At 45.2% G+C, this 18,443-nt stretch overlaps 1 protein-coding gene across 1 annotated transcript in view; it reads right to left on the bottom strand.

Moving 5' to 3' along the window:
* Window positions 1-18,443, bottom strand: part of LOC123389275 (protein eyes shut homolog) — a 108,423-nt gene that overhangs the window by 50,286 nt on the left and 39,694 nt on the right. The window contains exons 2-4 of the mRNA XM_045070409.1: window positions 17,588-17,770; window positions 1,263-1,429; window positions 66-210 (exon numbers count right to left, since the gene is read on the bottom strand). Of these exons, the coding sequence (XP_044926344.1) occupies window positions 66-210; window positions 1,263-1,429; window positions 17,588-17,770 (495 nt within the window). The remainder of the gene's footprint in view (window positions 1-65; window positions 211-1,262; window positions 1,430-17,587; window positions 17,771-18,443) is intronic.

Genomic DNA, 18,443 nt, shown 5'->3' with positions numbered 1-18,443 from the left:
GTACATTATTTAAGGTCTCAGAATTTGAAACAGGTAGGTAGAACGTAAAACCATCCATGCCTTACCTTGAAAGCCGTTTTTAAAATCAGCTCCACTGGGTAAGAGATCTGGTGTATATTCACTGTAGCCACCTACATAAAACTGACTGACGACATTGAGACCAACCAGTCTTCCCGGGGAGATGACGGATTTATTTTTATGATCATCTACCTTCAAAAGGAAAAGAATTCAAAACCTATTAAAAAAGGAATTAATTCCCCAGGGTGAACTGTTAAGATACTGTTTTGTTATTTCCCATTAACTTGGCATGAAAATTCACAAAGACCTGAATTTTGGGGAAAAAAAAAAAAAGACCTCACCACTCTATTCTTTGCTTCTCTGCTGGTGTCTGTTACCATGGATATATTAATATAGCAGTCATGGCTTTGCATTTCAATCAAAATCACAGTTCTCCAAAGATCAGGCGCTGGCATCCCACTGGTATCCCTCCGTCTAGCCTTGGTCCCTCCCCTTCCTTTCTCAATACAGCCACAAGAGTCATTTATCAAAAAAGGTCAATTGACTGCGGTACCCAATCCCCCTTCTTCAGTTTTTCAGTAGTTCCCCATAGCTCTTGATGAAACACTGAATCTAACTTTCTGGGGACACCTAGGTGGCTCAGTTGGTTAAGCGTCTGCCTTCAGCTCAGATCATGATCCCAGTGTCCTGGGATCGAGACTCTGGGATGGAGCCCTGAGTCGGTCTCCCTGCTCAGCGGGGAGCCTTCTTTTCCCCCTCTCTCCCCCCGACTCATGGTCTTCTCTCTCTCTCAAATACATAAATAAAATCTTTTTAAAAAGTCGAACTTCTTAGTGTGATGTCTAAGTCCTTTGATAATACAGACTTGGTCTACCAGTTAGCCACTTCTTTTGCTCCTCCCTACCTAATAAACCACACTGAACTACTCATGTTCTTCAAGTCCACACTGGCCACTGTTGTTGTTCTGAACTCCCATTTATTTGCAGTTATGCTCAAACATCACCTTTTAGGGGGAGCATTTCCGGAGCCCTCTCTCTCACCTTTTCTACATTAGTCATCCCCCTTACTTATGCCCATACCACCTAATTGCAAGCGTGCCTCTCGTCCTCAGCTGTGAACATTTTCTGTGAACTGCGTGGGACAGGAAGCACGGGCCTCTTGCCTCTGGCCTCCACTACACAGATCCGATGGCATATGGTAATGCTCAGCAAAGATGCGGGACGGAAGAAGGGATGACATTTTACCTTCAGCCAGCCCATCTGGAAGCACCTCCCCAGACGGACGGTGTGGATGGCGAGGCTCAGATCGAGGGGATCACTGGTGATACTGGCTGTGCCCGATCCCAAGTTGTAAGTGTAAACCACACTGCCGTTGTGCAGACCCACGGCCAGGAAATCGTCGCCGTTCAACCCTGGGATGAGAAGAAATGTGTGGGGCATGCTCGCTGAGAGAAAATTCAGGAGTCTAGTCAGATTTGCTTCATCGTCTAGTTCTGAGGCACAGACCAGCATACAGGAAGTTATAATGGACGTGCAGCCTCTCGTCCACGCTCAGGTATGTGTGCATCTGGGTATTGTTATTCACACACCCAGAAACCGTGTGAACACTAGAAGTTTTTCTTTGAAGCCATGAGGGTGCTCCTCAACCCAGAAGCATGATCAATACCTAAAAAGTGGGGATTAAAATTTCATTTTTGTCTGAAGGAAATTCAGTGTGCACTTCACAACACATAAGACTTGATCATAGAGTTGAACTGCTCTGATAGTTCAGAAGATTGAGTTATCTCAAAAGATTGAGATAACTGAGCTTCAGCTTTGAAATTCTATGATTTGAAGTTTTAAAAATGTTATTTCCATAATTGCTCAGGATATGCTATGATTGTTCTATTATAAAAGCTCTCGACCATACCTCTATGACCACTTAAAGGTGGGTTGTTTCTGTGTTCCCTATTCTCATTCTCCCTCCATTAATTCAGGACCACCCATGGAGAACAGTGAATTGCAAGACCCAGGACATTCAGGATACAGCTGATACAGACCCACGGAGAAAGGGGAATGTGGCTGGGAAAGAACCAGCATCAGACACGAGAGGAGGGTCCTGGCAGTATGCCTGGTACCATTAGAAAGCTTGGAGATGGTCAACGGTGTCATTCCCAGCAGGCGGGCAGAGCACCCGCAGGTCAAGGCAGAGTTTCTTGAGTTAAGTGGAGACAAGAGACCTGTCCACAGGGACGAAGGACCTAAATATATCATCCAGTTTCTGAAAGATGTGGTTGTGGACCTTAATACTGAAGTTTTCAAGTAGGAAACTAAGGCAAGTATTTCTGGTCAGAGGAAGAATAGGAGGCCTGATAGAAGTAAGAAGTTTCATCAGGAGGCAAAAAATAGAAGCGACTCCTTGGACATGGACAAAGTTTGTTATGAATGTGCACAACTTCCTTTTCCTACACTGTTATGGGCATTGTTGTAGTCTCCCTTGGCTTCTGTTGTTAGGCTAAGCAGGGTAAAGGAGAGAAAGATCTGGAGGTTTCTAGATAGTGTAGAGAGGTGTGCTTCCTAAGGCACTGGAAAATGGAAGACAGATATGTAGAGATATTTGAATCTGCCTGTGCTTTTCTTTTCTTTTCTTTTTTTTTTTTTTAAGATTTTTATGTATTTATTTGACAGAGAGAGATCACAAGTAGGCAGAGAGGCAGGCAGAGAGAGAGAGGAGGAAGCAGGCTCCCTGCTGAGCAGAGAGCCCGATGTGGGACTCGATCCCAGGACCCTGAGATCATGACCTGAGCCGAAGGCAGCGGCTTAACCCACTGAGCCACCCAGGCACCCTGCCTGTGCTTTTCTAATGGGCCTGCCATGGGCCCTGAGCTGGGTTGTTTTGGAAGCTGCTTAGGTGAGCGTGACATGCAGCCAGGGTTGAGGCACTGTGTTACGCACCATCTGTGTTGGGAACTCATAACAAATCTCGTTCTCTCTCAGGTGATCTCTTCCCCCTCTGTAGTGGTGGAGCACCTTAGGTGGGTTATACACTTAAAATGGGAAGACTTCCCAGGAGAAAACAGATTCAGGAAGGCAGTTTGGCAGAAAGGAGAAAAACCATTAGAAATTGAAGTCTTTAAGACAGTGGTTGGACTTCAGAAGTCAAAGGGAGAACGGGCTGAAGAAAGAATTGTAAGAGCCTCTTCCGGGGGCTGTGAATGGGGGTCTTTTTTAAGGCGTTCTAGTGGGCATCGGCATGGTCTTTTCAATTGCTCAGACTGCTGCAGCGGAGATGGTATTCTGCCAGTGGAACTGGTGGCAGGAGAGCAATTTATGTGAGACATAGCCTTTTCTCCTTTCTGTCCTCTTGCCATTCCTCCTTCCTCAAGTCATCAAGAGCCTGTGTCATGCCAAGAACAACATGATCCGCAAGGTTCTCCAGCCTGGCTGAGAGGAGATGGGAAGTTTGTCTCAAGCGCCACAGGGATCAGAGGAAGAGCAGCAGTGGGGGCCGTCATGATAGGGTGGGAAGGACAGTTAGGAAAATCCAAAAGAAAGTGATTTTGGAGTTGGTTTCTGAGCTAACCCGCAAAGCGACAAATGAGAAGTTTGCAGGTAGATGAGGAGAGGGGAGGTTCTGAAGAGGGCTGGTCAAAGCAGAGGGAGGATCAGCGCCGTAGAGGCGGAGGAGACGGAATGCTTCCAGGACTGCTGCGGGCTGGGCAGGGCTGGCGTTTGGTGTCTGTGGCACAAGGAGCCATATCCTCAAGGCTTAGTCGACTGCAGTGAGTAAGACGCTCAGGAGCCATGAAAGGATTCTGAATGGGAGAATTATAGACATTTTAGATTTTATTTGCTCATTTTAAAATTTTATTTATTTATTTTTCAGAGAGAGATTGGAAGAGAGAGAGAAGGGAGGAGGGGCAGGTGGAGAGAGAGAGGATCTTAAGCAATCTCTCCACCCAGCACGGAGCCTGACGCGGGCTCGATCTCACAACCCTGATCCTGACCCGAGCCAAGTCAAGAGTCGGACACTTAACTGACTGAGCCACCCAGGTACCCCTAGTCTTAGATTTTAGAGGACTCTCAGAGCATTGTTGGGGGGAGAACGGAGGCAGATTTGGAATCTCTCTGGAAGATGGTTCCCGTGACTCAAGACTCGTGATTTGGTTAAGGTCCAAATCAAGCTAGAGGCAGAGAGGATGGAGGAAAGAGGAGGGTCGTTGGTGTGTGATCTGGAAGGAAAACCTGAAAGGACAGATCAGTCTGCAGGAATGAGTTGAGGGAGAGGAAGAACTGAAGGGGTCCCAAAGAGTATGGTTTAAAGAAGCAGGTGGAATGACTGGGTTGTTATGGAGACAGAAGCCTTGGCAAGGGGCAGGGTGGGGAGAGAGTCTGACGTCAGTTTATGGATACCCCTGCCTGCAGACCTGTCCCGGAGCACAGAAGTAGGGATGCACAATAAGCAGATCCAGGAAGCTAATCAAACTGCCAAGCAGATGATCCCTTCTTACTTACAAACCATGGGTCCACCCGAGTAGTGTTCCTTTTCTCTGCCACACCTTCCCGTCTGGACTTTTCCTCAGTGGTAACCCCTGACCATGAGGGATGGAAGAGATAAGAGAAAGGAAAGCCGTGAACTACCAGAGCCGGTGCCTGGAAGGTGAACGTTACTTCAGGGAGTTGGAAGTGCTGAAGGAAGAGCTTGTCAAAAATAGATTCTAGACTGACCTTACACCACCTGTGTGAGAATCTCTGAAGCTAGGGCCTGGAAATCTATATATTTTAACAGTATCCCCAACCTGACTAAAATTAGTAACTCTAGGAGGGCGAGGGCACATGACCATCTGTCACCCAGGGCTTCGTGTTTGGAAGGGCCTCATGCTTGGTTTAATGCTCTGTTTTTTTTTTGTTTTTTTTTTTTGTTTTTTTTTTTAAGATTTTATTTATTTATTTGACAGAGATCACAAGTAGACAGAGAGGCAGGTAGAGAGAGAGAGGGCGGAGCAGGCTTGCTACTGAGCAGAGAGCCCGATGCAGGGCTCAATCCCAGGACCCTGGGATCATGACCTAAGCTGAAGGCAGAGGCTTAACCCACTGAGCCACCCAGGCGCCCCGGTTTAACGCTCTGTTGTCACATTTTGAGTTTCTCCGAACTGTAAGGTGAAGGTGAAGTCCACGGACAACAGAGCATGACTGAGAACAGGGGCATACATACCTACAAATGCATGTCTGTTGTTTCTTGCCACCCCACTCACAGGTGGTGTTTGGGACGAGAATCCCTCTAGTACCTCGAATTCACTGAGACTCCAACTGAGCACAACATAAGTGTGTTGCGGATACAGACTGCGTAGGTGTGGTGCTGACCACCCCGAGAGGCTATGCTTTCCGCTTGAACCACAAACTTGCTTCTGGCGCAGAAAGGCCATGGTGAGCTCAGAAAGCTGGAAGATGGAAGAGGCTTAGCATTCCTTTCTTACTGTCATTACTTCTCTGCATTGGCTAATCACTTACACTGAACGTGCAGACCTCGAGGGAAGGGAAAGAGAGGGAAGTCCGCAGATACCTTTCTTTTCAGTCCTTCCTTACCCCACAGTGAGCCAAGGGGAGAGAGTGCTGATAGAGTGTGGGTGTATGAAGGAGTGAAATGAAGACAGTTGACTTAATTTTGTGCAGCAGCTCTCGTATTCTGGTAAGAAAGAAGTACCCAAGCAGGTACACACTATAAAATACCAATTGTGTAGTTTTAGTGATTCTGCATATGGGCTAAGTGCTCTGATATTTGCATTTTTTAAAAGATTTTATTTATTTGACAGAGAGAGATCGCAAGTAGGCAGAGAGGCAGGCAGAGAGAGAGAGAGGAGGAAGCAGGCTCCCTGCCTAGCAGAGAGCCAGATGGAGGACTCGATTCCAGGACCCTGAGATCATGACCTGAGCCGAAGGCAGAGGCTGAACCCACTGAGCCACCCAGGCACCCCCTGATATTTGCATTTTTAAACTGGCATCTCATGATATAAAAATGAATGATAAAAGTCATGTTAATAATTTAATATTTTATTTAACGTGGACTGACATAAAATAGCAACTAAAAGACACCATAAAAAGTGGAGAGACCCCCGAAGGAAAGAAGTGCTTTCAATACTTTTGATGGCATTTTTTCTTTGCTTTCTGAACAAGAAACCCTGAATTTTCATTTTCCGATGGGCCCCACAATCATGTAGCCGTGCCTGAGGGGGCCCTTTGTTGCCTTCACACAACAAACTGGGAGGGAAGAGCAATGAAAACGAGAGTGACCTGCGCGTCCGAGGCCGTCGGGAGGTTCTGTAGGTAGATGAGATGCTGAGACTTGTGGAGGCATATCTGCCTCAGGGTTTGTTGGGTGACGCTGAGGCACAAGAGTGTCCGGTAAATGTCACCTAGCTGCTGGGGTCAGAGCCTGCCTCTGAAGTCAGCCTCATGTCCCAGCCTGTGCTCCTAGCCACTGCCCCTGTAGCAGAGCGAGAGAAGCTTGTGTCTGCCAGAGCTGCGCAAGCTCCTGCCACCACCAACACTTCCTGGAGGTTCCTTGCTGAGGAGTAAGGGGAGTCATGACATCTCTTAGGAGCTTTCTAGGGATTAAGTGATGTTTAATATCTAGGTATCATCACAGTGGCAACCTAGCACCTGGCAGGTTCTCAATAGATGCCTTTTTTTTTTCTTTCCCCCTTGACTATGGCCTTACCTTAGCTTTGAGTATCTTGTCGTCTTCTCCTGCTTCATTAATACAAAGGCTGGGAAGCAGATATTCCTGACCTGCAAGCCAGAGCATGCCTCTGCTTCCAGTTAACCTTTGGGGTCAGGGACAACCGTGAAATCTCCCATTTTTCTTCTTCTTGAAGCCGTAGCCCTGACTGCTTCAGTGTGTTAGTCTGATCTAAGTAAAATATTTTGGAGGGCCAACCATGGAGGTGAAGTGAAGTGACTTGAAGGTCTGTTAGCATCCATTTATATGTCTTATGTCACTTTTCTGTAATTTACTGAAGTGAAAATTTCTTGCCTTAAAGCACACAGTAATATGAACAATGCCATATTTCAAACAACCACCACTAACTGTATCCTCAAATTTAAGTGCTTGTTTATAACATTGGTCTGTGAGAAGCTTTGAGAAATAGATGGGCAATTTCTATTTTTACATTTGTCAATTCACAAAGTTAGAGATGATATTGGGCATTTATACTGTTAGAGATTTTTAGTGTCTGACACAGTGAGTTTTTTCATGAAAAGAACTGGAACTAAGCTCATTTGGCATGCAGAACACAAAGCCACGGCGAATCTTAATGAAACCAGGCTTAGGAAGAAGATTTTCAGACAAAGCAAGGAATAGTTGTTGGATATTCCTTAGGAGCTGGTGCTAAGAAAGAAGGATTTAGCAAGATTATGTTGTGCAAGTGGCGAAGAGGGAGGAAGAGAACAACAGGAGAGGACTTGGGATGAATAGTAGTTAAGAATAACAAGATCCGGGAAGTGAATAAAAATCCCTTTAGGATGTACAGAAGAAAAAAAAACACACAAAACCCAAACAAACTTGGGCTCTCATTGGCTAGAAAGAAGAGTCTTACTCAGTTCTACAAATATTGTTACACAGAGAGCTTTGAAGTGGGTGTGTGGTGGTGAACCATATTTAGCGTTGTAACAACTCATAATGATTCTTACAGATCTCATGGGGGAAGATGATGAGATGCTGTGGTCAGAAAAGCATCCGGCTTCATAATGAACAGAACAGTGGCTTAGCAACAGAAGCAAGGACTCAGTCTAAGGGAAGAGGGGTATGGTGGCCAAGGTAACAATGATAAATAATGGAAACAAATGAACCCTTGTGCTCTGTGGGTGGGAATGCAAACTAGGGCAGGCACTGAGAAAATCAGTATGGAGGTTCTTCAGAAAAACTAAAAATAGAGTTACCACATGATCCAGTAATTCCACTAGTGGGTATTTATCCAAAGAAAATGAAAACACTACTTTGAAAAGACACATGCATGTGCCTGTTTTTATTGCAACACTATTTACAATATCTGAGCTGAGATACAGACATGTCCATTGATATATGAATGGATTCAGATCATGCATATCTCACACACACACACACACACACACACAGGAATACTACTCAGCCATAAAAAAGAATGAAATCTTGACATTTTCAACAACATGGATGGATCTAGAGGGTATTATGCTCAGTGAATAAAGTCAAGCAGAGAAAGACAAACGCTACATGATTTCAGTTATATGTAGAATCTAGAAAACAAGACAAACAAACAAAAGAAGCCAAAACAGACCCTTAAATATAGAGAAGAAATCGGTGGTTACTGGAGGGGAGTAATGAGGAGATAGGCAAGATGGGTCGACGGGAGTGGGAGGTACAGGCTTGCCCTTATGGAATGAATAAGTCACTGGGATGAAAGGTGCAGCATATGGAATCCAGTCGGCGGTTTTGCGATGGTGTTGTATGGTGACCGACGGCAGCTACACGGTGGGCATATCATAGCCTACGAATTGAGTGAATCGCTATGTTGCACACCTGAAACTAATGCAGCACGGCGTATCAACGATACTTCAGTTAAAACAAAATGGAGACAAGGTGAAGGATGCCACCATGGATATTCTGGAAGGAAAGATCAAAGAGGCTGAATTTGGGATGCCTCGGTGGCTCAGTTGGTTAAGCAGCTGCCTTTGGCTCAGGTCATGATCCCAGCGTCCTGGGATCGAGTCCCACATCGGGCTCCTTGCTCGGCAAGGAGCCTGCTTCTCCCTCTGCCTCTAGCCTGCCACTCTGTCTGCCTGTGCTTGCGCGCTCTCTCTCTCTCTCTCTCTAACAAAACAAATTTAAAAAAATCTAAAAAAAGAAAAGGCAGAATTTTACTGGCTTTGTTTGTTTGTAGTTTGTTTTTAAACCTAAGGGTTTTAGTTTTCATACCACCAGTTCTCCAACCTGGTGGGACCATATCCGTGTAGCCTCTGATTAACGGGCATGTGAGGACAGGAAGGGGAAATCTGTTATACAGGAGGGAGGGAGGGTACTAGAGGCGTCAGACAGTCATCCCAGGAGAAATCACACAGGTCACTTCGGCCTGAAGGAAAAAGAGAGAGAGACAGACAAAGAGAGAAAATAGATAGACCTTGGCACACCCTGGGACACCCCGTGGTGATTATAATGGACTTTTTCTGAGGAAAAAAACCATGCAAATTCAGTAGCAGTAATTAGAGTTGGTCTTACGAGCTTCACCTTGAAGGAACGCCTGGACAAGAGTAGCTAGTGGTTGGAACCACTGTTTCATCAACGAAGTCCTTAAAAGGAAGAATAAGACTCATGTATAAAAGAACTAATCCGAACCTATGCATCGGAGAGATCTTCTGGGAGAACCTGTCCTGCTGTTTCTCCCACTGATCCTGATCAGTCACTGTCTGTAGTAAATCATAAAGCTGCACGTTCACGTGCTCTCACTTGGTCTGCTTAGAGGGATTAGAACCACTGGCCTGGGAAGAGGCAGAAGCTCATTCTCAGGTGCCCAGTGAGGATTCAGAACTGTCAGAAGGCTGTTCCTGGGTTGTTCTGAGGGGGCATACTGGGAATCTAAAATGTGTCTAGAGACAGTGCCCTAATATTCCTGTGTATTTTAGCACTCACCAGGCTTAAAGGTTATTATTGAGATTTTTAATGTCACGGAAGCATGATAATTCCTGTTCAGCTGTCCAGCAATCTTTTAATTCCAATAGAAAAAAAAACTTTCTGAAGTATGAAATTTTGATTTATAACTACAGAAAGAGTGAACATGATTTGTTATTATTTCCTTAAACTATTCTTCCAATATGGTAAAGTACTATCATGCATTAAATCTAATTTACCTCTCTAAAAATGATAATGTACTTGGGACCTAAGGAGATAAGCAGCGCCCTAGGTGTCACAAAGACACGAGAGTTCAGTCTTGCGCGCTTTGCTCGTGGAACTTCTGGCTGCTCATTTCCTCTTCTCTCTCTCTTGTGAAAAAAATGGTGATGATAACACTAACACAGGATTGTCTCTAGCAATAACTTAAAGTGGATTTTTCCTCTCCCTTCTTACTTTCCTGTCCTGAAGGAAAGAAAATATGGGAGAGGAGCCACCAAGATGGTGCTGTGACTTTCTGGTCCACCGAACCCTGAGTGGTGAATGGCTCCTGAGACTGGTGTGAGTTCTCTTCGGAAAAGCCTGTCCTTCCTTGTGTGCAGACACTTTGTCAGTATATTTGACTGTTACTCCGGGGCCTATAAAACTTTTAGATTTCTGAAAGAAGGAAACTGTCTTTTGATCAGATATTCTTGACATTGGAATACAATGATGCGGACACCGAGACACCAAGATAAACGGAACTAAGCTTTAGTAGACTATTCAAATGCTCCTGAGAGGGCAGAGCCGGTTTTCAGAGAGGAAACTGAATTAGATAGGAGTCAAGAGTTAGGTAGGTGTGAGCGATTTCAGGAAAATAATGGGAGAAGCTTATGAAATCAGAATCAAAGCTAACGTGAAGCAAAGCAAAAATATATCTAGCTTGAGGTGTGAGAAATAAGACCCGAAAGAATGAAAGTCTCCTCTACCGGAATATGTATGAAGTGGCACAGGATTCTAGATACTCAAGCCATTTTTACTCCATATTCAATGGCGTCTGCTTTAGTGGGTGCTAAACTAAAATTAAGATGACTGGAGGTTTTGGGGCGCCTGGATGGCTCAGTCAGTTAAGCATCAGACCCTTGACCTCAGCTCAGGTCTTGATCTCAGGGTCGTGAGTTCACACCCCACGCTGCTACTTAAAAAAATAAAAAGAAAGAAAAACGATAAAGCAAAAAAAGATTGGAGGTTTTTGAATGAGTTCTTCAGGAGCATACAGTCTCGGTTTGTCTTAAGATCTGTACTGTACAGCTTCTCTCTCTCTCTCTCTTTAAAAAAAGCTAGATTTATTTATTTATTTACTTACTTATTTTAGAAAGAGAGAGAGAGAGTGGGCGGAGAGGCAAAAGGAGAGGGAGAAGCAGACTCTCCGCTGAGCGTGGCGCCCCACACAGGGCTTGATCTCATGACCCTGAGATGGTGACCTGAGCGGAAACCGAGAGCACAGGCACCCCGTACTGTACAGCTTCTCATCATAGTGGCGAACTTCCAGCTTCCTGTTCAGTTAGATACGACCATTAAACTAAGGATATTCTGGAACTTCAAAAGCGTCAGAACCATACACAGCCGTGTCCACGAGGGTCCTTTGGTAGCCATGGTGTACAGTGGACACCGTGTAATTGCCACTTCGGGAGATCAAGTGATTAGAATGCGAGCAAGGTAGACCCGGCTGCCGTTTGTGGTCAAGGCAAGGTGATGTCCTGGCTTCCAGCTGTGCTGGTGAAGGCGCAGGGAGGGAAGGCGACGGGGACCACAAACAATGCTGTGCTCAGAGCGTGCGAGCGCGTCATGAACCACCTTTCCCGAGGCTACATATGGCCCGTATTTTTCTATGTTTTGAAGAGAAAGCGCGGAGACTACAAAAAGGAGGGAGATCTGGATCTCTCTTGCTGTGTGCTATCAGAGATGAGATCATGACAATAAGGGATACGCGCACCAGTGGGTGGGGCCACTTGAATTTCCATCCGGTGCTCGCTGGAGGTGTAGAACAAAGAGTGAGAGGGTGGGCTTGTAGGTAACGGATTTGCATTTGGGGCCTCCCTTTTTTTTTTTTTGTCCTCTGGATGTTCTTCTATGAGATCGAGGTTATGCCCATTGAACTACACATAAATGAACATTCCCTTCCATACTTAAAAAAAAAAAAGGAGGGTGTCGGGTGGTTCAGTTGGTTAAGGGTCAGACTCCTGATTTCAGCTCAGGTCACGATCTGGGGCTGGTGGGATCAAGCCCTGTGTTGGGCTCTGTGCTCAGGCAGAGTCGGCTTGAGGGTTCTCTCCCTCTGCTCCTTCCCCTCCTGGCATGTACGCTTTCTCTCTTTCTAAATAAATAAATAAGATATTGAAAAAAAAACATAAGTAAAAGGGGAGGTGGATTTTCAAGGATCTATATATTTTTGTCACTTCAACTCCATTTAAGCACTGGTCGAATGTGACAATTCTCATGTATTTCTCGTCAGTAAAATGACTTAGTTTAACTTTTTTGGGGACAATCTTAAGAGTTTGAATTATTTAATAACTTAGACCACTTTGACACTACAGTCCAGGTTATTTAATTTCATAAAGACTAAGATTTGATAGTTTTGCATTTTTCAAGAAGAAATTCTCACAATTTCTAGTCACTCTGATGTGATTATGGAAGAAAATAAGGAACATTCTTCATTGGAGAACATGTTGGGTACGAGCGTACCCTGTCAGTTACGTCACAAAATGCAGCGCTGGGAACTTGGGAGATGTGTTCTATTACGGATTGGGCTACAGACTGCTCTCATTCATCAGGCATCTTCCTCCCGCCTGATCTGAAGCAAGGCTCCATAAAGAACAGGCTGAGCTGATTGGATTTTGTGACACGCCCCCTCTCATTTTTCCTTTTCTGTACTATAGATGACATTCATTTCATTTTTTTTCCCCCAGAAAAACATCAGGCTCTATGTACGTGCTCTTATTTCTGTTACAGTTAATAACCGAGGGCTTGAAGTAAATAAGAAGTTATTTGGCATGAAATATGAGGTAACCTTTCATAGTTAATTACCGCAGCAGAGGACACCTCCACGCTAGGGATTGACAGAGAGCTAAGTGCACAAAGCACGTAGTACATAGATCAAGGAAGCAGGAAATTACAGATTTTTTTCTGATTCTATCACTGTATTATGCCTTTATACTATGGGCTAATGTTGAGATTTTAACTTATATTTCAATGATGTGAACACAGACACATGTGCCCCCTCCCCCTTTATTCAGGTCCTACCTTCTTCACTGCCATCCACATCGATCTCGATATCCAGTGTTACAAGCTAACCGGGATAGTCTATGTCTTCAGAGAGCTTTTCAGTTAGTGAAAGAATCAATAAGTATGTAATTATTGATTTCTCACACAGTACCAATCCTGTGAATGATGCAGTTGGGGATACAAAAGGTATGAAATGCATGGATGGTCTAAAAGGAATTTAAGATGAATCTTGCCAAGGCAAGATTCAGATTATGAAATTGCCAGTATTCTTGTGTTTTTGATTTATGAATATGGTATCTTCATATGACTTGATGGTTGTGATTGAGAATAACAAAGCAGTATATAATTCTTATGGGATATAAACTAGAAGTTGTACATAGTACATAGGCTTTGTGTCGATAGCTATAAGGAGCCCTGAATTCATCAGAGGATGTTGGGTAGAACTGGAAAAGGTAAAGAGAACTTGGTCAGGCATTCCAGGTGAGAGGAAGCTTTGAAGGGAGAGTGAATGGTGGCAGGTAAACTGGCTGCTTACACAGACATCGGGCTGGGGACTCGCTGGGACCCCGGCTGGGAGAGGATGGGAACAGGGATGCTGGCGGGGCTGCTCCCGCACTAACTATAGAGGACTGGTGGAAATGGAAGGCACAGAATGAGAAACAGGCAGATGGAAAGAAATTTCCTGATCCTTCTCCTAGGATGAGCATTCTGCTTTCTGAATTCCATCTTCTGCGTCAGTTACGTGCTTCTTTTCATTCAGCGATGTCTATGTTCCCGGTACACATCAGACAGAGTGATGGAGGCTGTGTGCACCAGACATGGCTTCTTAGCTCTGATGTAGGGCTAAGGTAACAAAATTTTGCTGCCAATTCAGACTCCCTGAATTGAGTGTTAGTTTTAATGTAACAGGGACTGGGGATCTTTGTCTTCATTCTTCCAAAAATGTGTAGTGACTGTCTATATGTGACAGCCACTCTTGTTATAAAAAAGAACCCCTGAAGAGATCCCAGCAGTTAAAAGAAGATAGGATATCGGTTTCCAGCAAACGGCAGTGTGATTAATTCTTAAATTCTCCTGGAAGGGTTAAAGACTGCCAAGAAGAATGATCTTTTGAACTGAGGCTCAAAGGATAGAAATGTTTTAGAGGCAGGCAGGTGATGTGTGGGTGGCTCAGGAAGGTGGAACAGCATAGAAGTGAGGACACAGTGACACATCACAGAAGGTCCGTGTGTCCAGTGCAGCCAGCTATAGGGTAGAGTGAAGGAAAAGGAGGTTGTGTGATAGGCAGGGACTGGCAAACATCTGTACATAGTATGCAAAGGATCTTGCTATGTACGTTGTGATGAAGCATCCTGATTAGGCAAGATAAGTTTGGATCTGAATGTTTAGAATGATCCCCTGTAGCAAAGTAGGGGGGGAGAGGGGAGGAGGAACATGACTACAGTAGTCTGTGGTCGACTGGGCATGATGAGGAGAAGAAAGAATAAAGAAGGGGAAAATACAAAAAGGAATTGGGAGGTAAAATGGACAGACTTTGGCGCTGGGTGGAACGTGGGTAACAGAATGAAGAGAAGGCAAAGACTGTGTCTGTCTGATTCACAATGCATCTTTAGTACCTAGAGGAAGGCCTCCTCAAGGCCTCAGCAGATACTTGTCAAAATGAATAAAAGGAAGAAATCTAGACGACTCCTGGGCTTCCAGCTGAAGCAGAATGTTTATTAACGGCAGTCGCCGGCAGAAGGGAGACAGGAGGGGAAGATAATGTAATCACCTGTGGGTCACCGTGGGACATAGTGACGGTTTCCAGAAAAGTCAAACTAGAAGACATCTGCTACAAGGGAGTGGGAGCTATGGAAGGAAGGAGAGCTAATAAAGGAAATGCCAAGAATGACTGCAGAAACACGGGCATAGGATTAGTCAGGTTACCATCGCAAGTCACGTGAGGCACGTGGCCACCCTCCTCCCACCCCGTGGTTTGGGAATTAGGATCTTAACAAGCACCTTCATGTGATTCTGACACAGGCGTGAAGAGGTCCTTCTTAGCGAACACTGCCTTAAAAAGCTCTGGCGCTACTTGCACTCTTAAACTGGTGTTCTTGCTCCCTCACGTGGTCGGATGTGGAACTGCATGCTTCAGATTTTTCATTTTCACTCTGGGCAACAGAGCTCCACAACTCATCTGCTGTAATCTAGCCTTTATTTAGCCATCGTATATACCTAAAGCAGTGCAGCATGCGCTTTCAGCTCCTATAAAGCAGATGACTAGAGAAGACCAAAAAATGTCACAAGAAAGATTCCACAATTTACAAATGCTGTGGCTAAATCTTCACTTTTCACCTGTTTGTTTTTGAGAATTTTGAAGGACTCTTCATAGAAGAATAATGAAGAGTTACTCAGTAGCAGCGTTTTTGTGGGCCAAGTGTTTGTCCTTTCCTTGGGTTCTTCTTCTCAATCTTTCAGAATTTAGAAGATTTGTTTTAAAACAAGACAGAGCCAAGGTCTTCAACGCTCTTTTTTTTTTTTTTTTGAGTGTGTGTAGGGAGGGGGTGCTAATTAAAAGGATATAATCGATAAACATATGATGCAGGGGTAAAAATTCTGTCTTCCCTCCCTTTCTTCCTCCCGGACTTCTGGCAGTCACTCAATAGGTATTTATTAAAACCATCCGAGAGGCTTCTTGGCAATGTAGTGATACCTGGGGCACCGTCTGTACGAAGGAGAGAAGTTTAGCGAACCCCAGTTTGTGATCAAGGGTCTGTGCTCTATGTGCCGGGCAGGTTCTCAGGCTCAGAGGCGGGGGGACTGCCGGAAGGGGTGGGAGGCGAGTGGCCACGGGGAAATCCTGATGGAGAGGACGGCGTCTGGACTGGAAAGCCCCAGAATGGCTACTTTTTAAAACATTGCGCAGCTGAGTTGCTGTCTTACACATCACACCATTATCTGTTTTTAGGGTGGTTCTCGTATTCATTACTCAGTGCTGACTGTGGGTCAGGCAAGCGTGCTCCGTGTAGGTTTATAAAGTCAAAGACCACTTGCTTGGTCTCTGTCCACATAAAGCTCCCATTCGAGCAGTGGAGACAGTCAACAATAAACTATCTAAAAAATAAATTAAGGGGTAGGCTTTGAAGAAAATAAATAAGAAGCTGGGGTAGAGAATGGGTGCGGTGGGATAGCATCTACATTTGTGAAGGTGGCTGGGGTGCCTCCCTGAGACAATCTGAGTCCCGTTCTCAGTTTCAAGTGTCTTCCTGTCTTGACTACCTTAATCCTCACAACTCCATTAGAGCATGTGCCGTTATTAAATCATCTGACAAGGGAGGAAACTGAGGCACAGAGACATTAAGTAACTTAACCCACAGTCTGTAGGTGGTGGAGACTGGATCCAAGTCTACATGTTTGGGCCCCACAGCCTGCTCTCGACCCCTCTGGCAGCCGTCTCTTGTCACGGCAGAGGAAATAAGCCGCACAAAGCCTCTGCGTGCGACAGGCAAGCGCTGGGTGGTTAAGGCACTGGAAGAAGATGTGTAGGAGAGGAGCCCAGAGACGGAGGGAGGTTGGAGACGGAGCCAGGGGCCCGATCCTGAAGGCCCCCAGAGAGGACACGGTGGGGAGGTCTAGACTGCATTCCAAGTAGAGTAGAAAGGCACAGGTGGGTTTTCAGCAAGGTTTTTAAAAAAGGAACTTGCTGTAATCGGAGAAGGATCTGCAGGCAGCAAAGGCAAGAGGGAAATCAGGTTGGCGGAGGTCAAGCAGGCTCTGGCAGGAGAGATGGGGCGGAGATCCGAATGGACTTTGGAGGTGGACTTTCTCAGTTCACGTGAAGGGCTCCCCTCCCCCATCCTCCCAGAAGTGGTCGGAGGCTGACACACTACCCTTCACTTGGGCTGTGGGCTCCTTTCAGACACGTGTTAATTCAGAAGCCAGTGTTCAAAATTAGAGGCCGGCACTGAACCAGTCAAAAAGAAGAGAACATGTTATTTACCCTAGTACCAGAGAATCCTTGATGGTTGAGAGAAAGGTTCCTTTCTGGTGTACCATGTTGATTTCACAGATGAGAATACTGAACTCAGAGAAAGTGGGTGATTAATTGTTTAACTACTTAGCTGCTGACTCAGGAATTAAATATACGCACTTTTCCTTGATTCCACACAAGCACAACTGGTTTCTACTTAGACAAATTTAACTTGCATGTTCATTTCCCACCAATTCTAGGGCACTGGAGGACTTCATTACAGGCTGAGAACTTTCTTAATTAGTTACTTCTTAAATCTGGAATAGTTTCCTTTGAGGGCAACCATTCCCATTTCACAACACATGGTGAAATGGTGTCCCTTCTGAGAATTTCCCTTCTCTCCTTATATATGGAAACAGAAAGAAACGGGAAAGAACAAGTCAATAAGCTCATCTCTCATGTGACGCACGTTCACCTTCTCTGTCCTCACGTTTGCCTGCTGGCATTCTTGCCCTTGCTGATAAGCAGCAGCCCTGGTGTGAACAGGTTTTGGAAAGGGTCAGGGAATGTCTAAACACCTTGGACTACAAGGACCACGCTCGAGGCAGAAAACAGGAGGAGGTTGTTTGCAGGCAAATGTCTCCTTTATCCACAGTTAATGAGAGGAACCCTGAAGAATTTCTTAAGTATTCTTAAAGGAGCTAAGCCAATCCTAGAGGGGTCAATTAATCTTACCATGGCCCTTCTGTCCAGTGAAAAATATTAAGTTATTTTGCAGTGCCGAGTGATTATTTGCTAGCTGAAACTTCAAGTGGAATTCATAACCGAAGCTGATGTCTGGGATCCGTGAATAAGCCAGAAATGACGTGTATCCGAAGGCGTCTGTGCCCCTGAACCTGGGCCGAGAAATATCAGCAGCTGTGGAAAAACCCAAACCAAATAGTTAAAATAAACCTGAACATGTCCTTGTAAAAGGAGGGCTATGTTTTGCTGATGCATCTGGCTGGGGAGTCTGTTTACTATCACGTTAATTAGACTTAAGTGCCCATCAGCATTGAGCAACTGAGTGAGTCAATGGGGAGTTTCAAAACCGGAACAAAGGAAGTTCAGTGTTTAGAGAGCCTGTATATAAAACTTTCACTCGCACACCCTTTCTACATAAGAAAGAACTGACTTAAAAAGCAAAACACTATATATATATATTTTTAAAGATTTTATTTATTTATTTGACAGACAGAGATCACAGAGAAGCAGGCAGAGAGAGAGGAGGAAGCAGGCTCCCTGCTGAGCAGAGAGCCTGATGTGGGGCTCGATCCCCAGACCCTGGGATCATGACCTGAGCTGAAGGCAGAGGCTTTAACCCACTGAGCCACCCAGGTGCCCCGCAAAACCCTATATTTTGAAGAGTAATTTTCAAAATAAAAAAGATCATTGGTGGGCGCCTGGGTGGCTCAGTGGGTTAAGCCGCTGCCTTCGGCTCAGGTCATGATCTCAGGGTCCTAGGATTGGGTCCCGCATCGGGCTCTGCTCAGCAGGGAGCCTGCTTCCTCCCCCCTCTCTCTGCCTGCCTCTGTGCCTACTTGTGATCTCT

This window comes from Mustela putorius, unplaced genomic scaffold (genome assembly GCF_011764305.1).
Source record: "Mustela putorius furo isolate JIRA1106 unplaced genomic scaffold, ASM1176430v1.1 tig00003969_pilon_pilon_pilon, whole genome shotgun sequence".
Taxonomy (NCBI): Eukaryota; Metazoa; Chordata; class Mammalia; order Carnivora; family Mustelidae; genus Mustela; species Mustela putorius.
Note: the sequence above shows the minus strand (reverse complement) of the source record. Positions and strands in the feature narration are given on the sequence as shown.